Below are 19,918 nucleotides of genomic sequence, written 5' to 3' on the forward strand. Positions count from 1 at the left end.
GTGTCCATAGAGTCGCTGTAAAAACTGGTAGTTTCTGCTTGCATTCGAAATTCATACACATTGCTAGAATTGTTTGTATTTATTTCAGGATTGCAGGACGCAACTCGAACGCCACAAAGTACACTCTTGTAATTATCGTGCCCTAAGATGTCTGATATAATTTCCAAGAAAACATAGAAAATGGATCGAGGGCTCAGCATAATTGGCAACGCTAAAAGTTCCCTGCGTTGCCTGTTTTTTTTTTTTTTTTTTTACAGCTACACCATCAACTATAGCGCAGAATACGGAGTGTGAATCGCCCCCATCTGTTGGAGTGCAAATCACAAAATGGTCACATTCGGTGTTTTCTTTTTTTCCCTCCTCCCAAAGATTTTGTTTAAAGGACCGGCTTGAGAGCCTGCGCGAATCAGCTCGACAATCGTTCTGAATCTTGTACATAGGGAACAATCAAAGCTGTGTTATTTATTTATTTATTTACTCCAGACAGGGAGTCCACGACGACAATTGACACCGCAGCTATTTCCATAATCGTGTTTCCGGGCAAAGCGATCTGGTATAAACGTCTCGAGAAGTCTTCTCTGCCGAAACACGGATTTGTCCAAGGTTACTTATCCTGATGCTACGAATATACACACTCCCACACTTTTCACATTTGCAAGCCTCGCGTCGCCGAACGTCTGGCGTTCGCGCTAAACGAATGGAGATTTTATTCATACGATTTCCTAGCTTCAGCCAGCTAGACACTTTTTAATGACACTCCTAACTCGACACACCGCTCTCCATGGCGGCATAAAGCCTTTCCGCTGATAACACTGTTTGGCCACAAGTTTTTTTTTTTTTCTTCCCCTACCCCTGGTCTCTGGCTTCTCATTATTGCTTCTGGATTAATAAGCAGGCAGCTTTTTTTGTCATTTGCTTCCAGCTTAGGTTCTTATTTCAGCCCAGTCCTGTCTATTGTATGGTCAGTTTACCTTTTAAAACGCCCTAGAAGTAATTGTGCTGTGTTTACCAGGCTAAACCTATATTACGATCGTAGACCCCTAATTAACTTTTACTCGTTTCTCCTGTCTTGGTTTCTCTGTTCTTGGAACTCTCCTCCTAATTGGATACCTTATTCAGTCCGACTAATTTGTGCAGTGACGCTGGTGGTCTTTGGATAGCAGATCCAATGTCTAATACGTCTGCAATTTGGACGTTTTTCGTGTGTGGGTTTAGACCAGAGACACCTGAATTTTCGCAGCCGTATATGGTTCCTTCTCAAACAGTTACCACAAAGATAAAAACACACCATTGTATAAGATGTCTTTGTATGAGGTAGCGTAAAATCTTTCCCCTCATTTAAACAAGGAGACCGCAACCTGTTCTAGCGCACCAGAATGAAGATATGGTTTAGATGGGATGGAATCGAAGCTTTCCTGCTATAACCCTACTGAACACCTTTTGGAATAAATTGGAAAACCGAGTGCACACCAGGCCTCATCAGTACCTGATTTACTGACACACTTGTAGGTGAGGGTGCCCAAATCTCTACACAACATCTATTGGAATCTTCTTCTCAGAAGAGTGGAGGTTCCTTATAAGAGCAAATTGTGACTATACATGGAATGGGATGATCAAAAAGCACATACCGATCCTTTGGTCAGGTGTCCACAAACTTTTTGTTTTGAACAACCTGCACTTTTAGAAAAAGATTGGATTTTCACCTACAGCACAGCAGGTCATTAGAGTAGACTACAGACTTAAATATCGCACCACATGGACATGCAGTAGACGCTCACGCTATAGCATGAATATTGGATTTTGACTCATTTAACTTTAAGCGTGCCGGCTTATTTGTAATTCAAATATCCACACTTTCAGTGTCCTGGGTAAAAGCCACTTTGATTAACGTGACAGTATGTTGGACTCCGCGGTGTAAAAAGGGCTTAAATAGCTGTTCGAACTAAATGAAGGCTAATGGAATTTTAATCGTAGTAATCTGGGTGTTTTTTTGTTCATATTAACCAGTAGTTTTATGCATAGAACTTATAAAGGAGGGTGAGTTTAAATAAAAAAAAAATATATCCCATCATCTCGATTTGAATCTCAGGTCACCCTGTGCTATGGTTAAGAATCTTTGGCTTCCATGAATGAAAATAAGATTTGTATTTGCATTTTAAACTTTCCCATTCCGCATTTAGTCCTCTTATAATAACCTCCACTCCTCTATGAACACATTCCATTAAATTTGGAGATTTATGTGCATTCAGATACACGGGCATTGGTGAAGCCAGGTATTGATGTTGGTGAGGTGAGGAGGCCTGGGGTGCACTCAACAATTTCCAATTCATCTTAAAGGTGTTTAATAAGGTTATAGCAGGCCACTTGAGATCATCCACACCTCCCAGCCAATGGAGCTGGCTTTGGGCATTTCATCCTAGAAAAGGTTTGGGTCTCCAAGTTCAAGTAAAGGGAAAATTGTGTGTGGTTGTACTTTGAAACACTGTGACATGGTACTGAAGATGCCTACCAAAGATATTGTAGTGTCCATAGTTGTGGATGAGATACAGGTTCACCTTCTGTTTGGCAGCTGTTATATTTGTGGTCCGTTCCTGGAAAACTGTATTGAAAATTTTTCTGACAGGTTTGTGAGACTTATTTTTGGGATGTTGTTTGCCAAATTTGGCGCCAATTGGACGAAGCTTGCAGGAGAAGTCCCTTCAAATGGAAGGGAAAATTGTGTGATGATGATAATGTAGTGAACTGCCTCCTAATGCAATGCCCTTGTATAAACTGAGGACAGGATAATATATATCTCCTATCATATAATTGAAGTGCAAAGACTTAGGAGGGTATTTGAAGTGGATTGGAGCAGACTAAGCAAATATCCCCAGGAGTGCAATTACATTGCTGAGAGCTGTGGCTACAAGCCCTTGTGCAATGATTCTCCTCCTCGATGCTGTTCCATTGGCCCGCTAAAATCCTGGCCTCCAGAGACCAGCATAATAATGATGTCTGATCACCCAGAGGATAGCGAGTGTGGGTCTGTGTTTGGATAGTAGTGAAGTGAACTCCTGGGGAAAATGATGAATTACTTTTTTTGTGTGTGTGTCTGCACCAGAGACACCTATGTGAGTTGAAAGCAGAAAGCGACACCCGACAAGACCACAACGGCTCGCTCTTCTCACACACTATATTGATGCAGTGTGTGAGTGTGTGTTGGGAGGGAGGTTTTGGGTTATGTGAAAAACCTTTCATCCGGTCAGATCTTGACTTTTCTCTACTCTGAGAACAAGAGGCTTTTTTTGGATTCAGTGTGTTATTTGATCTCAATCACAAGGCTACTTCGAAAAGAAACAAAACGAAAAAGAAAAACGAAGGAGAAAATTGTATTTCTTTCACATTCCAATTCAACCAAATGACACCACTGAATGTGTCCAAAGCAACTGATATTTCTTGGTTTATTTTTATGGTTTCATTTCATGCGAAAATATAAAAGATAATTACGAACGATTGAAACTATTATAAATATATTTCTAAATATTCCTAGGATAACTTTTGGTTTTACAAGATAATATGAGACAGATGTGGATATTCGAGGAGGATAGTTACCACAGTACCACAATTTGGTGCATAGCCTCAGGAACTGAACATGCCTACCAATGGTTCACTTCCTATTTTGCAGCTGTTAGATTTGTTGGCCCATTACTGGAAAATTCTTTGGAGTATTGTATCTTTCGGCATTTATGTAAAGCATTTTTGGAGATGTTGTATGCCAAATTTGGTGACAATCGGATAAAGACCGAGGATTATGTCCTTATTATTTTCTGATGCTCATTCAAGTTTCTTTGACTAACCCGTAACGCTGTTGCCAAGAAAAATAAAAAAGCATGAGTTTTGGAAACCTGTCTGTGCTTATATGATTTCTGTTGCAACTGGAGTTAGCGAGCTCTCCCTTCACCCAGACTCGACGCGTTACAACGGCTTGTATCTAAACAGTAGCCTACCAAGAAAGTAATTGTTCACTGTCTTCCTCCTTCCTTTCACAACTATTTCTCTCTGGACTTTATCTTTTGGCATCGTCGTGCGTTTAAAAAAAAAGTTTTTTTCTCCCGATGCTGTGCAGCTCAGAACACAGGTGAGGTGCGTTTTTTTTTCGTTTCCGTTCGGAAATGTTATTGGTCTAATGTTATGGGGTTAAGTTTTTTGGTTTGAAGTTTGTGAAACAAAAAACAAAAAAAATCATAAATAAGCCGCTTCGTTGTTTAATCCGCGGGGTTCAAAACGTGGGAAAAACGCGGCTTATAGTCCGAAAAATATGGTAGTAATAAATTGCGGATCTACAAAACATAAAAAAAAAACGACTTCAACATAATAAGAAACGATCAGTCTCTGTGTCAACGCTTAAATTAATATTTGCTAGAGATTTAAACTCTTGCACTTAGCTGCCAAGGTTTTAACCATCTTTATGCAGATTGTTTTTACTGCCTAGTTGGTTAAAATTATTCCTTTTACAGTATAATGTGATCTTTCCAGGCAGACAGCCAATGCAAGGTTAACGGTTTAAAGGTGCTATAGTCTTACTTGTATATATAATGTGGAATTTATTTAGAACATGAATAAACCAAAAAAATAAGGGTTAATCTGTGGTTTAGCAAATTTAGCTAGAAAACCCCCCAGCATGGATCTTTGCTAACATGGGTGGGAATCATTTAAATATCAAATTCACATCAACATTTTTCATTCTTTATGTGGATTGGGTTTATTTTTGCCTACTTTATTTTGTTGAAATAATCTGTTATTTTTTTTATGTTGTTCCCAATTGGGTGTTTGATTCATTGGGAGTACTAGGAGCACCTGTAAGCCGGAAACCAATTTCTTGGCCAGTAAAGCTGTTTCTATTGTATTCTTTACATTGCTTACATGTGTTTGTGTGTGTGTGTGTGTGTGTGTGTGTCGTGTCATTGCCATCTCCCATTTATTTTCCAAAGGAATTGCCCACCTGCATGCACCATATTGGCTTCCCAGTTTCAAATCAAGTCCCTATCTCTAGCAAGCACTCATAACAAGCCCACTGGTGCTTTTTTTCTTTTTTTTCCTTCTGCCCACTGAAATTGGCCGGTTCACAGAGTGACAGCTTTGTAAATCGGTATCAGACAAAGCCTAACATGAAGCCATCTGGATATGAGAGGACGTCTAATATTCATAGATTCCTGCCATCCGGAGCTGTTTGTACCGAAGGCGCACCGAGCAGCTTTGAATTCGCCTTTGATGCCAGACCGTCGCTTTTTTTTCCCGAACTTGTATTTGTGCGAATTTGCCGCACGATATTGTTAATATTGTCCAGACTCTACGGTTCTCCAAAGAAAGGATGAACTGAATTCGATCGTGTCCCTTGCCTTGATGTGTACGCTTTTGCGTCTATTCCACCGCACCTCGTTCGAGCCTCTGAGTAAGCAAAGACTTAAGATGTAAGATGTACCTGTGGCAAATCGCATGCAGCAAGCTACAATTAGGCAGCCTTCGAGCACCCAGTCCCGTAGCAGTGAGTCAGCATAGCTGAGCTAATGTGCTGATTTAATGCAGGCCCTAAGAAGAGAAGGTCACTGTTGTGCCGTGGTAGCGCTGAGAAAGTAATACGGTGCGTCATAGTGTCAATCCTGCGAGCCTGACAGCTGGGCTTGTTAGGGACCTGAAGAAGATTGAAATGAAATGCAGCGCCATTTGCTTGAAGCGGTGGCTTAGAGTGTACACAGACCTCCCAGTCACCTACCTTGTAATGCCCATCGTTAACATTATTTTGTCAAACCAACTCCAAGTAAGCAGTCACAGACTCCAACGCATGTTGATAGTCACCCTGTCAGTCATTGGAAAAGAAATCGCAGGAGCAAGCGATATTATTTGGAAGCTGAATTAAATATGTTTTCTTATTTGCAGCACAGCATCGATGCTAAGCGGCCTCTATTGATGCAGAATTGCTGAAGTTTTAAAACATTTAATAGTCTTTATGTTGAGAACAATTTATTGATCCCATAAAGAAAAATTATACACTTGCTGCTTTTCATACATTTTGCACCCATCTTTAATCCTCCTGCTACTAATGGGTAGCCAGTGTCTGATCTGAACCTATGCCTCAGTTTAGGCTTTGGGGGATGGACCCACATGAATAGCCCAAATCTATTTTCTGGGATTCACGCTTATTATTATATTTAGAAAATTCCAGTTTTTGTGCCGGTTGTATCATTTTATTTTGTTGTATTTTTCCGCCACACCTTAAAGGCCCGTCCGTGAAAATATTGTCGGACATTAAACTGGTCAGTGGCGCAAAAAAGGTTGGGGACCACTGGGTTACACAACCACCAGATTGTATTTGATTAGCGGACTACATGATATATAATGCAATATATACAGTACAATATATACACTGACCATGCATAACTATGACCACCGGCCTAATAGTTTGGTCCCCCTTTTGCAGCCAAAACAGTCCAGACCCATCAAGCATTATTGCCCCACCTGCATCAGTGACCCATTGCCACCCATGACCGCTTGACCGGTTCACCACTGTTGCTTCCTTTTGATAGATACTGACCACCATTTTGTCCCTTGTCAAACTCGCTCAAATCCTGACAAATGTGCAGTTGCTTACTAATATATCCCACCTACTATCATGTGCCATGATGAAGAGATAATCAGTGTTAATTACTTCACCAGGCATAATGTTATAATGTCATAATATTATGCAAGGTCGGTGTATAATACTTATGGAGTAGCGGTAGCTACTGATCAGATGGTCATAAGTTCACATCCCATGACCACTGAGCTGCCACTGCTAAGCCTTTAAACAAGGCTCTTCAACTTGTAAGTCTCTCTGTTTAAGAGCATCTGCCAAATACTGTAAATATATAATCTTACCAATGTACTATAGACTTGTACCTAAAACTGTCCTGTGCTCCTGGTTATGTTTAAAATAGACAGTAAAATTATTCTCTTTTTTTTAACTAGAGGTGTGTATCTGTGGAAATGGATCGATGGAATGTCAATAAAAATAAAATGGTTACTGGACCACCAGATATTATTTGGCTGGTGGACAAAGTGGTGGAAAATCGGTTGGTTCTGCTGGATTGTACACAGGAACTGTCCTCAGCTCATCCCAGGACAATGGGAAATAAAGAATGGACATCACTAGCAATTAATAAAACCACTCAAATACCATTACTATAGCACTGGGAGGTTTTTATGACAGTATATGACAGGGTATATGCAGGACAGTGTCATGGCTCCCCAACCAAGTTTTTAGACAAGGGTTTTTTCCAAGTATTTTTCGATTAAATAAGGAACCAGACATTTTATTTGAAATGTAGTCTTGAATCACATTTTTTGTTTATTTAACAACTTAACAATAAAAACATTCAATAAAGTTGCTACTGCACCATACCTGATAGCACGGCTCTACCTAAGTCTTGATTCCGATTGGCCAGAAGCTGTCCGATTGTTTTATCTTAAACAAAGTCTTACACAAAAGGGTCCCCTGGTGGTCTAGTGGTCTAAGATGCAGCGCTCTCACCGCTGCGACCCGGGTTCGATTCCCGGTCAGGGAACCATCCCCAGCCACTTTCAGTGCCGGTCCCAAGCCCGGATAAATTGGGGAGGGTTGCGTTAGGAAGGGCATCCAGCGTAAAACATGTGCCAAATCAAACGTGCGGAGGATCCGCTGTGGCAACCCCTAACGGGAGAAGCCGAAAGAAACTTTAAAGTCTTACACAAAAGCTGTACATCAATTTAAAATTTGGCACATGGTAATATAAGTCTGGAAGTTTAGGCACAAATTAAGAAGGATTAGGTAAGCTTCTTACTTTGTTTTTGGCTATGAAGATCTCTGCAGTCGCAAGCACATCCAAGACAATATTTTGGAATAACATCTGCCTTTAGAGCACTGCCTTTATTACACAGATATTGGTCAGGTATTTTTAGTTGGTAGACTAGTTTCTTGCAAGGAGGTGTGCTTTAAAACTAGATCAATTGAACATCAGTGATAAAGGGTTACAGGACCATGAGATATAATGGTGGAAACAGCTTACAAAACATCTTCCCAAAAGGTACTGCAAATGTCCTAGACAGGGTTTTGGTATAGTTTCTGCCTATAGACTTTTTTTGCACTATTATTAATTGGATTTTTATGGTAGACTGTGTTTCTAAAGGTGTGTATCGGACTGAGATCTCAACCAGAGGAACCATAAATCTATCAAAACTGCTTGAGCACAAATATTTTATGCATAGGGGTTGCCAGATATAAAGATTTTTCGACTTTGGTCAGTGTTCTATCCTGAGGTGTAAATAATAAATGTTTTTATTTTGTGGAAATAGAGGCAACCAAATTCAGAAAAGACTACCCTATGAGGTGCACATATGTATTCTACTAGTGATTTTGAGGTGTTAAACCCATTGCAGCAATGCTGCTTGTATTGTGTTAGTCCACACACACTAGCAGTGTCATGTGTAGAAGCAGCACATTGGAATTCCACTCACTCAGCTGGGAACTATGCCTGTGCATCTGTTCTCTTAATTGTTGTTTAAACTGTTGATGTGTTGTGTGGCTACTTCAAACATTCATTTACCTTCCTTCTGCTTTTTCTTGGTTGTGGGTGGGGGTCTTGGTGGAAACAGGCTGAGAAGGTCAACCCAGACTTTTGGATCACCAGCTACTGATTCTTCTTCCTGGGGGATGGATATAATCTCTCCAGCTGGTTCAGGTCTGCCCCAGGTCTTTGTCTGGCAGGTCGTGCCTGTCAGACGTGCTCTATCAGGAGAGCTTGACTGAAATATATTTCATATGCTATTTGTAAAAAAGGAAAGCTTTCACTAGTCTTGAGGAGATTTATGGTTTTGCTAAGCTACAAACGATTCCGTAAATCATTTTTAACAGCAAACCATATCCAAGGAGATCGTGCTATACCATGCCAACAAGAAGACACAGTTAAGCCTTTCCGACCTTCTGTGCTTCCTCGGAATCCAAAGAACAGTCTGATTTCATTGCTGGTACACCCAAGCACCGGATGCAATGCGAAGAAACAGGGTACGAGGGCGGAATAGGAGGACGCCTATGGCGAAAGTACACAGGACCCCCCCACTTCCATCTATAATCCTTCCAACCTACGCCCGATTAACAACAACAACACGGTACCCTTTTTGTGCGTTCAGAAAAAAAAAGGCTTCCCGTTCCAGACTGTGTGTGAAATTAAAGTCCTGATTAGCTGACAAAAACACCAGTTTAGGATTCGGGTGCGAATCAATAAACACTGGTACAGACCCTATACTATTAGGCTGAGGATATAAGATAGTAATGTTGAAAGGCCGAGCAGGATGCCAAAGCAGTTTCGTCTGCTGTATGAAGCTGCATTCTGTTGCTTGTTTTTTTTATGTTCTTCCTAGCAGTAAAGCAGCAGGATCAGTCGCTATCATCATGGACACCAAGAGCTATAAACTATCCAGATGCCTCCAATATAGCACTGGGAGATTTGAATCAGTGCAAAGTAGACAGTATGATTGCTCCCAAGCAAAGTTTTTTTTTTGGACAAGTGTTTTAGGAGAGGACAAAGGGTTTATGAGTTTAGAAAATGACCACAATTCTCTTCCAAGATTGTACCCCAGTCTCTGGTGCAAAGTTTTATTGGAAGAGCACTTTATTGCTACACATAGGATATACCATAATGCCCTTATCATTATGCCCATTGTTTAAAGTCCCATGAGTTTGTGTAATCCTCAATAAGTTTTACAATTTAAACAAGCACTTCGCTACAGTCAATCAGTAAACAATCTATTTTTGTCTAATAAAACTGTATTTAAATGATTCCCCATAGTCGATTCTCTTCATTTCATAGCTTCTCTTTTGGTTGAGCTGCTTCTAGGAGTTAATGTTCATATTAAAGTTTCTATCCAATCAGATTTCAGCAATCACAAATTGCCACGGTCAAAGCAATGTGCCTTGAGGCCTTCAGACTCAATAGTGGAGGCACCTACTGTATATCGTAATGTACCTGTAGCTTGAAGGCTGTTGCCTTAACCAATAAGATTTCGAGTTGGCGAAACCGGGGCCCTCTAGCAGGCGTACAACAATGTCGAATTCTTTTTTTTATTGGATGGTCAAAGAGCGCACACTATTCTGAGCTTGCAAACCGCATCTGTAGCAATCTGCACAAGCTCAAATATATTCGAGTAAATTTAATAGCTTACCGAGTAAAAGAATTTGATTTTGGTCACAGATACACGTATTTATAAGATGTATTTCTCAAGAAAAGCTGGAACAAGTGTTAAGCTTAACAAAACTTAACCATTTGTCTTTTTGTCTATTTTCCCTGTAGAATTTGTACAAAACCACGCAATTTGCCTTAATTTCAGATCCCCAGGAAAACTGTGGTCTCTCAGTTTCCGTGATTGGCAAACTATCATTTTATGAGGTTAATATTGATGCTTCTGCTAAACAGCACCATTTCTAGGCGTTAGCAAACTGGGTGGTCGCCTATCACACACAAGGGGGTTAAAAAAAGTTTTTCAAAGTAACAATATGTTTTTTTGCTAACTTTTACAGAAGGAGTCTCCAGTGTCAGCGGTTTTCAACAATGTAAAAAAAGACAACAATACGCATAGTTATATATGGATAATAGGTTCAACGTTGTGCTAAATGTACTAAGTTTGCATCGCTAATTCTTTTCCTGTCCTGCTTTAGTCCTGAAATTCTGCATTCTGTAGTCAACATCCCATAATATCTCCTCAGATGTGGTCCTGTAGTGTTTCCTGCTTAGTGATGGACAATAACAGATGGGCTACTCTCAGCGATCGCACACCTTCTGAGTAACCTTTATGCTAATCGGCAGCTCTGTGTGTTTTTATATATATATATATATATAAGATATAAAATAAATACTGATCTCTTATAATGTCTCTTCTTGTTTCTATCTTTAAATTTTTGATCTCCTCCCATTGTTCAGGCTCCTGGTTGTTCTCAGTGTCGGAGTTGGCGGCGCCGGGGGCGGAGGTGGGCCGGATCTCAGCAACAGACGCTGACCTGGGAGAGAACGCCAAGCTGGAATATACCATCCTTGAGGGGGAGTCAGGAGACACCTTCAGCATTACCGGAGTCAACCAAGAGGCTATCATTACCCTGACCAAAGTAAGATAGTCAATATGTGTGTGTGTAATTCAGTGAGAGAGCGAAAATTAGTTTCATATGTAGTGTTGCGGTCAAAAAGTACATCACGCAGCAGGTAGAGGGAACAGGTCATCTGCTTGCTGTGCCAGGTGTCGTGATAAAAATGAGCTATGTGTATAGAAAAAAGGAAATCTCTTAAAAAAAGAAAAAAAAAAAAGAAAGAAAAGTTAGTTCGGCGAATGAGTGCAGTGTTTAGCGTGAGTCAGAGCAGTTGAATCAGCTCTTTCACAATCTGTGAGAAAATCGGGCATGTGTGTGAGTGAGTGGTGTGTGAGTGAGTGTGTCCATGTTGGAGGGTGTGGGTCAGGCACTGGCATCAAAGATGGCAACAGAAGATCGAGTATGATTAGGAATGATGTGTCATGTTTTACGTGTGTACATCTACCAAAACATCACGCATATGAATATTCTACTTGTTGAAGGAGATCGTTCAGTGTTTGAACAAAAGTTTGTGGACACCTGACCATTAGGTTTTTAAACATCTCATTCATCTATTGAACATCTAAAGGTATTTAATGGAGTTGAGCTCATAGCTTTTGAGCAGATCTTCCACATCTCTCAACCCATGGAAACCATAAGTTAATGGAGTTGGCTTTGTGCACAAGTGCAGCTCAGGATGGTTCCCTTTTGAGTCTGGTTCCTCTCAAGGTTTCCACCTCATACCATCTCATTGGGTTTGTTTCCTTGCCTTCCTGGAACAGGTTTGGGTCTAGTTCAAGTAAATGGAAAATTTCATTTTACCACATTCTATTTTCAATTATACAATTGTGTACAGGATGGAGAACAAACACATATGGCCAGAAAAGGTTTCCTGAAACTTTTTTTCCATAGAGTGTACTTCACCTTTGCTGTAAATTGTCTTTTGATTTGACTCTTTTCAGGAGCTGTCACACTGTTGAATAATAAATATTGGTTAAATATTTATTGGTGTAGACGTGCATCTAAATACCTTCCGCTCCTGCCTCTGCAGAAGTATTTTATTTTTGTTTTTTGCTTTTTACTCATTTCGGCGCAGCGAGCTTTTTCTTTTTACGGAATTTTGTGGGTGTCGCCCAAAGCAAATAAGCTGTGCCGGGCAAGCGGCTGGTAATTTAAGGAAAATTGGTATTCATCAGCACATGCATCGGTGTTTCACATGGAAAAAATCCAACAATAATAATTTGTGTAAGGAACATTTTACACAAGTTTTGTACTTAGAGATTGATACCTGACCATAATATTTCCTCTTATGATAAGCCTCAATCTTACTAGATTTTAGAGCGTGCTTTGATTATTCAGCCACAAGGGAATAAGTAAAGTCAGGTAGTGATTTACTGTAGGTGAGGTGAGGAGGCCTGGGGTGACATTTGGCGTTACAATTTATCGCAATGTTTAATAAGGTTGAGGTCAGAGCTCTATAGCAGGCCCCTCAAGATCTTGCACTCCAGCCCATGTAGATGATAGATAAATATATGTACAGCAAATAAATATAAAAGCCCAAAGAGTACAGTAAAGTAGTGGGCTCAGAACACAGCCCTGTGGTATGCCAGTGTTTAGATTGGGGGTTGTGGACACGTGATTGCCCAACCTAATAGACTGATGTCTGCTGGTGAGAAAGTTTAATATCCATGCATGTAGATGTGCAGATAACCAGATCACTGAGCTTAGTGATCAGTTTAATGGGAATTGAATGAGAACTGAAGGCTGAACTAATGTATACCATATCTTCATGGCTTTTCACTTTGTGCACAGGAGCATTGTCATGCTGGAACAGACTTTGGTCTGCTAGTTTAAGTGAACGGAAAATGTAACGCCTTCCGCATTTAAAGGCATCCTATTCAGTTGTTTTTGGTAACAGTTTGGGGAAGAACTACATACGCCTGGAAAGGTCAGGTGTCCCAATACCTTTAAATGATAAAAACTTTCTTTCGGCTTCTCCCATTAGGGGTTGCCACAGCGGATCATCTGCATGTTTGATTCGGCACATGTTTTTATGCTGGATGCACTTCCTAACGCAACCATTTCCTTATCCGGGCTTGAGACCGGCACTAAGAGAGCACTGGCTTGTGCAACCCTAATGGCTGGGGTTGGTTTCCTGACCGGCAATCGAACCCGGAAATACCTTTAAATGATAGATGTTTTAAATTCTGCTTTTCTTTGGGTGCTGCTCTCGTTTTGTTTTGTTTCACATTCCCTTTTTGTTTGTGACATGCTTTGTTTTGGTGCTGTCTTTTCACTTCTCCTTTTATGACGATGCCTAATTACCCTAATGTGTTCACCTGTTTTGTGTGCTGTCATAATTCATTCGATCATTTTTGTGCTCATGTTTTTGTTCCTCTTCGCAAAGGCTTGTCATGCGCCTCATTAAAGTCATTAAAGCCGTGCATCACAAGTTTATGCAAATAGGTTATAATAAGTCGAGCAACAAATCCAAACATTTAGCTTAAACGTTTCCTCAGACCAATCGTATGGCATTCATTCCACTTAATCCACTGTTTGATTTTGTGGAAAGGATACCAGAAAGTGGTATTTTTTATGTGATGCGCTTGAAAAGATTACAAGGAACATCAAGATCATTGTTGTTTTTGAGGAGGGTTGTCTAGCTAGTACAGTTAGCTTGTAATGTTCACGGCTAATACGGCTTCACACATTTATAACCCAATCCATCTCGAGGACATTTTTAAAACAAATCAATCATAGAGTGTAGTAATCGTATGCTCTAGGCAGTGTTTTGGCTATGACCGTTTCTCATCTGAACTGGACGGATGGAACTTATCCACAGGTGCACATGAACGTAGAGTTATATTTCCTGGTTCTATATATAGAAAGGTCAGATATTGAATGGACACATAGAGAGGAAAAAAAGAAAGTTTTTTTTTTAGAGATGAAGCTGATAAAAACCCCTACATACCATATTAATCACCCACTCATTCTATCTAACCCTATCCACCCCCTTAACCACCCACTAATTCTATTTAACCCCACTAACCAGATTAACTCCCCACCTATTCTATCTAACCCCAACCACCACCTTAACCACCCACTAATTCTATCTAACCCCACCTACCATCTAAACCACCTACCCATCCTATTTAACCCCACCAACCACCCTAACCACTCACTTATTCTATCTAACCCCACTTACCACCTTATCCACCCACTCATTCCAACGACCCACTTACTCTAACCACACTTTCCACCTTAACCACCAAACCACTTTAACCCCACTTATCACCTTAACCACTCACCCACTATAACCACAACTACCACCTTAACACCAACTCATTCTGTTTAACCCCCACCAACCACCCTAACCACCCACTCATTCTGTCTAACCTCACCTACAACCTTAATAACCCACCCACTCCAACCCCACCTATCACCAGAATCACCCACTCATTCCAACCCCACCTACCACCAGAATAACCCACCCAAAGGTGGTAGCTAAGTGGTTAAGGCATTAGGCTCTAGATGAGAAAGGTCACAAAAGTTTAAATCCTAGCAAACTGACACTATGATGCCCTTGAGCAAGGCCCTTAACCCTCAACTGTTCGTTTGTAAGCTGCCCTGGATAAGGGCGTCCGCCAAATGCCATAAATGTGAATGTAAATGTTACCCCACTTACTATGATAAAATCATGGTGATAAATGCAGCCGAATCATCTAACAACTGTCAAGCAGCCAAGATATACGACGTGTCAGAATGTAATGTCAGGAGATGGTGAGCCCAAAAAGAAGTCTTAAAAATGCTAATACTGGTAGTCAAAGAAAAGCTTACCAAGTGTGTCCTGTGGTAAGTCTGCACTGCGATTGGATTCTCCAGGCATGGGTATGGGCATGTTTTTTCACAATGAGATGGACAGCTTGTTACAGCACAATTGTTATTAAATCTAGATAGACTGCAGGTTAAATATGAATTTGAAGGCCGATATAAGAATTTTGGTCTTCAGAAAGCATTTTTTCAAAAGGTACACTTTGAAGGGGGTAAATCTTATAATCAGGGTCATCTTATATTTGGGACAATGCGGTATTTCCTGGTTACAACTTGTATTTTGTGAATTTTGATTCCCCCAACTTAAAACCCCACATGGTAGCTTAGCAGTTAAAACATTGGACTTTGAATTTCCCAAAGATTGTGATTTCAAATCCCAGCCTCACCAAGCTGCCATTCCAAGGGTGCCTGAGCAAGGCCCTCAACCCCATAAAAGCATCTGCCAAATGGCATAAAGGTAAACCCCTCAGCAACTACACTCTAAGGTCAAACAAAGCAGAAATCTTGGTATCTCTGTGAACTTTGGAGGAATCAGTGGCTTATTTATTCATCAGGAGCGGCGGATTGAATTTCACATCGCTATTGTGTCCCAAGCCCCAAATAATTCATAACCCAAAAGTAAAAGAGGGAAAAGAGAAGGACAGAATGAGTGACACACAACAAGGGATGAGTGTTGCCTTGCTGTGTGGAGGGAAGTAAATTTTTCTGTGGCTCAACAGCCAAGCAGACTAGCTGGTGAAATTATGGATAAACAGAGGAACTGGTCTCTTCTTGGATTTGCATTTTATCTGTATACCCTGATAAAAAAAATTCAAACTACTGAGTCATTTCATCTTGAAAAAAAACCACACACAAAAAAAATAAAAACCCAAAGGCCAGACTGGCCTATTTTTCCTTTTTTTTGTGTGTCCACAGCTCTGACTTTCAGAATCCAGCTCTACAGCACAGCGATACTAAAAATAAGAGACGGAGAGAGTGAAAAAAAGAGAGTGTGAAAGAGAGAGAGAGAGAAAGGTGCAAAGAATGTATAAAGAGAGCGATGAGTGGAGAGCATCGTGGGAGGAAGTGAAAATGAGGCTTTAAGAGGTTGAAAGAGGATTTGAAGATGATCCAAAAAAAAAAAAAAAGCAAACAAGAAAGATGCCCATTTTTTTCATTTATAAAGTCCAAATTTGCCCCAAATTCCGACTGCGTATTTGCCACAACCGAAACAGCTGAGTATGAGAGCTGGGGTCCTTTGAGGTGTCCTCTGGACCCTCTTGTCTGCCTTCCAAACAAGCAGAGCGAGATAGAGAGAATAGGAAAGAGCAAGTGACTGAGGGAGAAATAGAGCGATGCACACAGAGGGTCGAGACTAAAAGAGCAATAGAGTGATACAGACAGAAAGAGATAAAGAAATTGACAAAAAGAGACAGAGTGGGGGGAACTGGGAGGATAAAAAGAAAGATTAAAGGAAAAATAGAAAGGTATTAAAGATGGTAGAAAGGTCAAAATGACTGACTTTCCTCCACCACCCCCAGCGAGCAATTCAAATCGCCTACCAACAGAAACGCCAACCTCACTTACCACGATAAACACCACCCCCACTTTAACCCCACCTACTACCTTAATCATCAAGCCAATATAACTTCATCTACCACCATAACCACCAGCCCAATCTAACACCACCTACTACCAAAACACTAACACACTAAACCCCATCTATCACCATAACCACCAACCACCCCTCACCCTGCCTACTTCCATAACCACTGACCCACTATGTCTCCATGTTCTACCATAAATACCCATTCATTCTGACTCCACCTACCACCATCCACATTATCACCAACCAACTTTAACACCAGAAACAACCATAAACAACTTACCCTAACCCCACTGATCTTTATAAACACCCACCCTACCCCCACCTACCACCATAAACATGACCTGACCTAACATTACCAACCACCATAAACCCCGCCTAACCCTAACCAGACCTTCCACCATACACACCAACTCACCTTAACCCAACTATGAACACAAATTTACACTGTCCCCACGTACCCTATACCCCATAAACACCAAATTCTAACCCTACCTAGCACCATAAAACCCTGACCCACCCTAACCCCACCTCACACTATAAATGCCCACCCAAGCCCCACCTTATATCATGAACACCTACCCACTCTTACCCCACATACAACTATAAACACCAACTTACCCTAACCCCACCTACCATCATAAAGCCTGATTTACCCCTAGCCCCACCTACCCCTATAACCCCAACCCAAAATAACCCCACCTACTGTCATAAACACCCACCAAACCTAACCTCACCTACCCCTATAACACAAACCCACCATAACCCCACCTACCATCATAAACCCTGACTCACCCTAACCCCACCTACCCCTATAACCCCAACCCAAAATAACCCCACCTACCATCATAAACCCTGACTCACCCTAACCCCACCTACCCCTATAAATCCAACCCAAAATAATCCCACCTACCATCATAAACCCCGACTCACCCTAACCCCACCTAGCCCTATAACCCCAACCCAAAATAACCCCACCTACCATCATAAACCCTGACTTACCCTAACCCCACCTACCCCTATAACTCCGCCCAAAATAACCCCACCTACCATCATAAACTCTGACTCTCCCTAACCCCACCTACCACTATAACCCCAACCCAACCCAACCCAACCTACCCCATAAACCGTGACCCACCTTAACCCCACCTACCACCTAAACCATAGGTATCAGGGACAGACATAAACATCAAGAAAGATGGAAGGGTCAAAAACTGAGAGACGGACAAAAGAACAGAGAAGGAGAAATTAAGAGAAAGAGATTGAGAGAAATGTGATGCGAGAGAGAGAGAACAAGAGAGAGGGAGAGATTCCTGCTCCAGTGAAGAGTGGAGCATTTATCATTGAAAGAAATTTCATTTTAAAGTCTTATGGATCATTTTGTCTCATTTTTTTTTTACCCATAATGTCCAAACCTTCAGATATTCCTAACCTTAAATATACACACCCAACACACACACACCTAACACACACCACACACCCTTTCTTTCTACCCTGACCATAGATGCTGTATTGGAATTTGATTTGTAATTATCTTATTGAACTCTGTTTACATTTAATTAGTTCTGTTAATTACTTCGGGAAAAAAAAACGGACACTCGCATCAAAATAGCCAGGAGAGATATGAAAGAAAGGATGAACGAGGGATAGATAGAGCAGGTTGTGCGTTTTTGTGTGTGTGGTAAAGCTGTTGCCAGGGAGGCTGGGGATATTAACGCTGTGCTATCTACTAGCTGTGCAGATGCGACCTCCATGTAAATCTTGGCTCTCAGTGCTCGAATAAAGCGTTCAGTCATCTCTCGCTCCCTCTCTCTCTCTCTCTCTCTCTATCTATCTATCGCTTTCTCTCTCTACTCCCTCACTCTGTCTATAGAGCGTTCATCGCTCAGGCAAGTATTTATATTTGAACTCTAAGCCCCATTTATTTGAGTTTGAGACCCGCTCCATTAACTCCGCAGAACAGTTGAGATGACCTTCAGGGGTCACGTGGGAAAGAAAGCCTTATGATAATAAAACAAATAAACAAACAAACAAAGAAATAAACGTTAAAATTTTGAGCGTTCCCCGCATTGTTCCTAACGCTATGAACACAACGAGAAGAATCGTAATTATAGTGTGTGTGTGTAATTGTAGGTGTGTATCTCCGTTCTGTGTGTATAATTGGGTGTCTATGGGTGGTATGTTTCTCTGATTAAATGCTGATTGCAAGACGTCTGAGTCAGTGTGTGTGTATGTGTGTGGAGGGGTGGGGGATTGTTGGTTGCATCACCTGTACAAAAAGCGCTCTTGCATTCAGCGAATAAACACTTTCAACTCCAGATGTATGCCCACATCTGTGTCTCTGTATAGTGTATAGCACGAGGGCTGTCATCGAACTCCACACACACCAACTTGTCAAATTTGGGATATTTAACCTGCTTTTCATTTTTCTTTCTGAGCTTCGTTAGACTGCCCCCTAGTGGAGACGGGTAAACTAGTGTGTTCCCAAAATCCTGGTTCAAACTTATACGTGTTTGTCCTTTCCAACAATTTACAGTATGTGCTTGAGTGTGCTATCATAAGCAGACTTTATCTCAAAATGTAATCGTTCAAATGTTTCAATTATTGTTTTTCAACTAAGTATTCACACATAGGAAAGTCCATTCATACACATTATGGACAAATGTATTTTGGCAATTTTAAAGGATGCTAGGGGACCCAAACCTGTTCCAGCATGACAATGCACCAGTGTACCCCAATGCACAAAGTCATCTCCATGAAGATATAGTTGACACGGGTTTGGGAGATGTGGAAGGTCTCCTGCTACCATATAGAGTTCTGTCCTCAACCCCATTGAACCCCTGGCATGAATTGGAACACTGACAGATCTCTACAAGCACACTCTAAAATCTAGTGGAACATCTTCTCAGAAGAGTGGAGTTTACTATAAGTGCAAATGGGGAATAAATGGTCAGGTGCCCCACATTTTCTTTGTCTATATGATGTCATCCCATTCAAATTTGCGGAATTGTGAAAATGCCATGGGGTTATGCGATGGCCGAAATGCATGCTTGCTTCGAATACGATTAAAAGTAAATGAGCAGAAAAAAAAAATACTTTTGTGAAGGACTACTTGGAACAATGATCGACGGTTTCTCCTTCAGCGTGCGCCCTGTTTGTAAAGGAGTGGCTAATCCGAGGCCATAAACCTGCAGCCCTGGCAGGATTAGGGGTGTTTGCTTTTGCAGTGTGAAGAGAGATTGTACTAATCTTTTCAGAAAGTGAGAGAGAGAGAGAGAGAGAGAGTGAGAGGAAAAAACGAAAGAAAGATCAGAGGCAGGCGATGGGAGGGTGTAGGACGGAGAGCGAAAATGTTTTCCAGACTGGAATGCAAGGTAAAAACAGCATGGCTCTCA

The 19,918-nt window shown here is 41.1% G+C and overlaps 1 protein-coding gene across 3 annotated transcripts in view; it reads left to right on the forward strand.

The window, feature by feature from the left end:
• Nucleotides 1–19,918, forward strand: part of LOC124387626 — a 152,003-nt gene that overhangs the window by 107,753 nt on the left and 24,332 nt on the right. For all 3 annotated transcript variants that reach the window (XM_046852056.1, XM_046852055.1, XM_046852057.1), the window contains exon 6: nt 10,968–11,149. In XM_046852056.1, the coding sequence (XP_046708012.1) occupies nt 10,968–11,149 (182 nt within the window). The remainder of the gene's footprint in view (nt 1–10,967; nt 11,150–19,918) is intronic.

The sequence above is a fragment of the Silurus meridionalis genome, chromosome 6 (assembly GCF_014805685.1).
Source record: "Silurus meridionalis isolate SWU-2019-XX chromosome 6, ASM1480568v1, whole genome shotgun sequence".
Lineage (NCBI taxonomy): Eukaryota > Metazoa > Chordata > Actinopteri > Siluriformes > Siluridae > Silurus > Silurus meridionalis.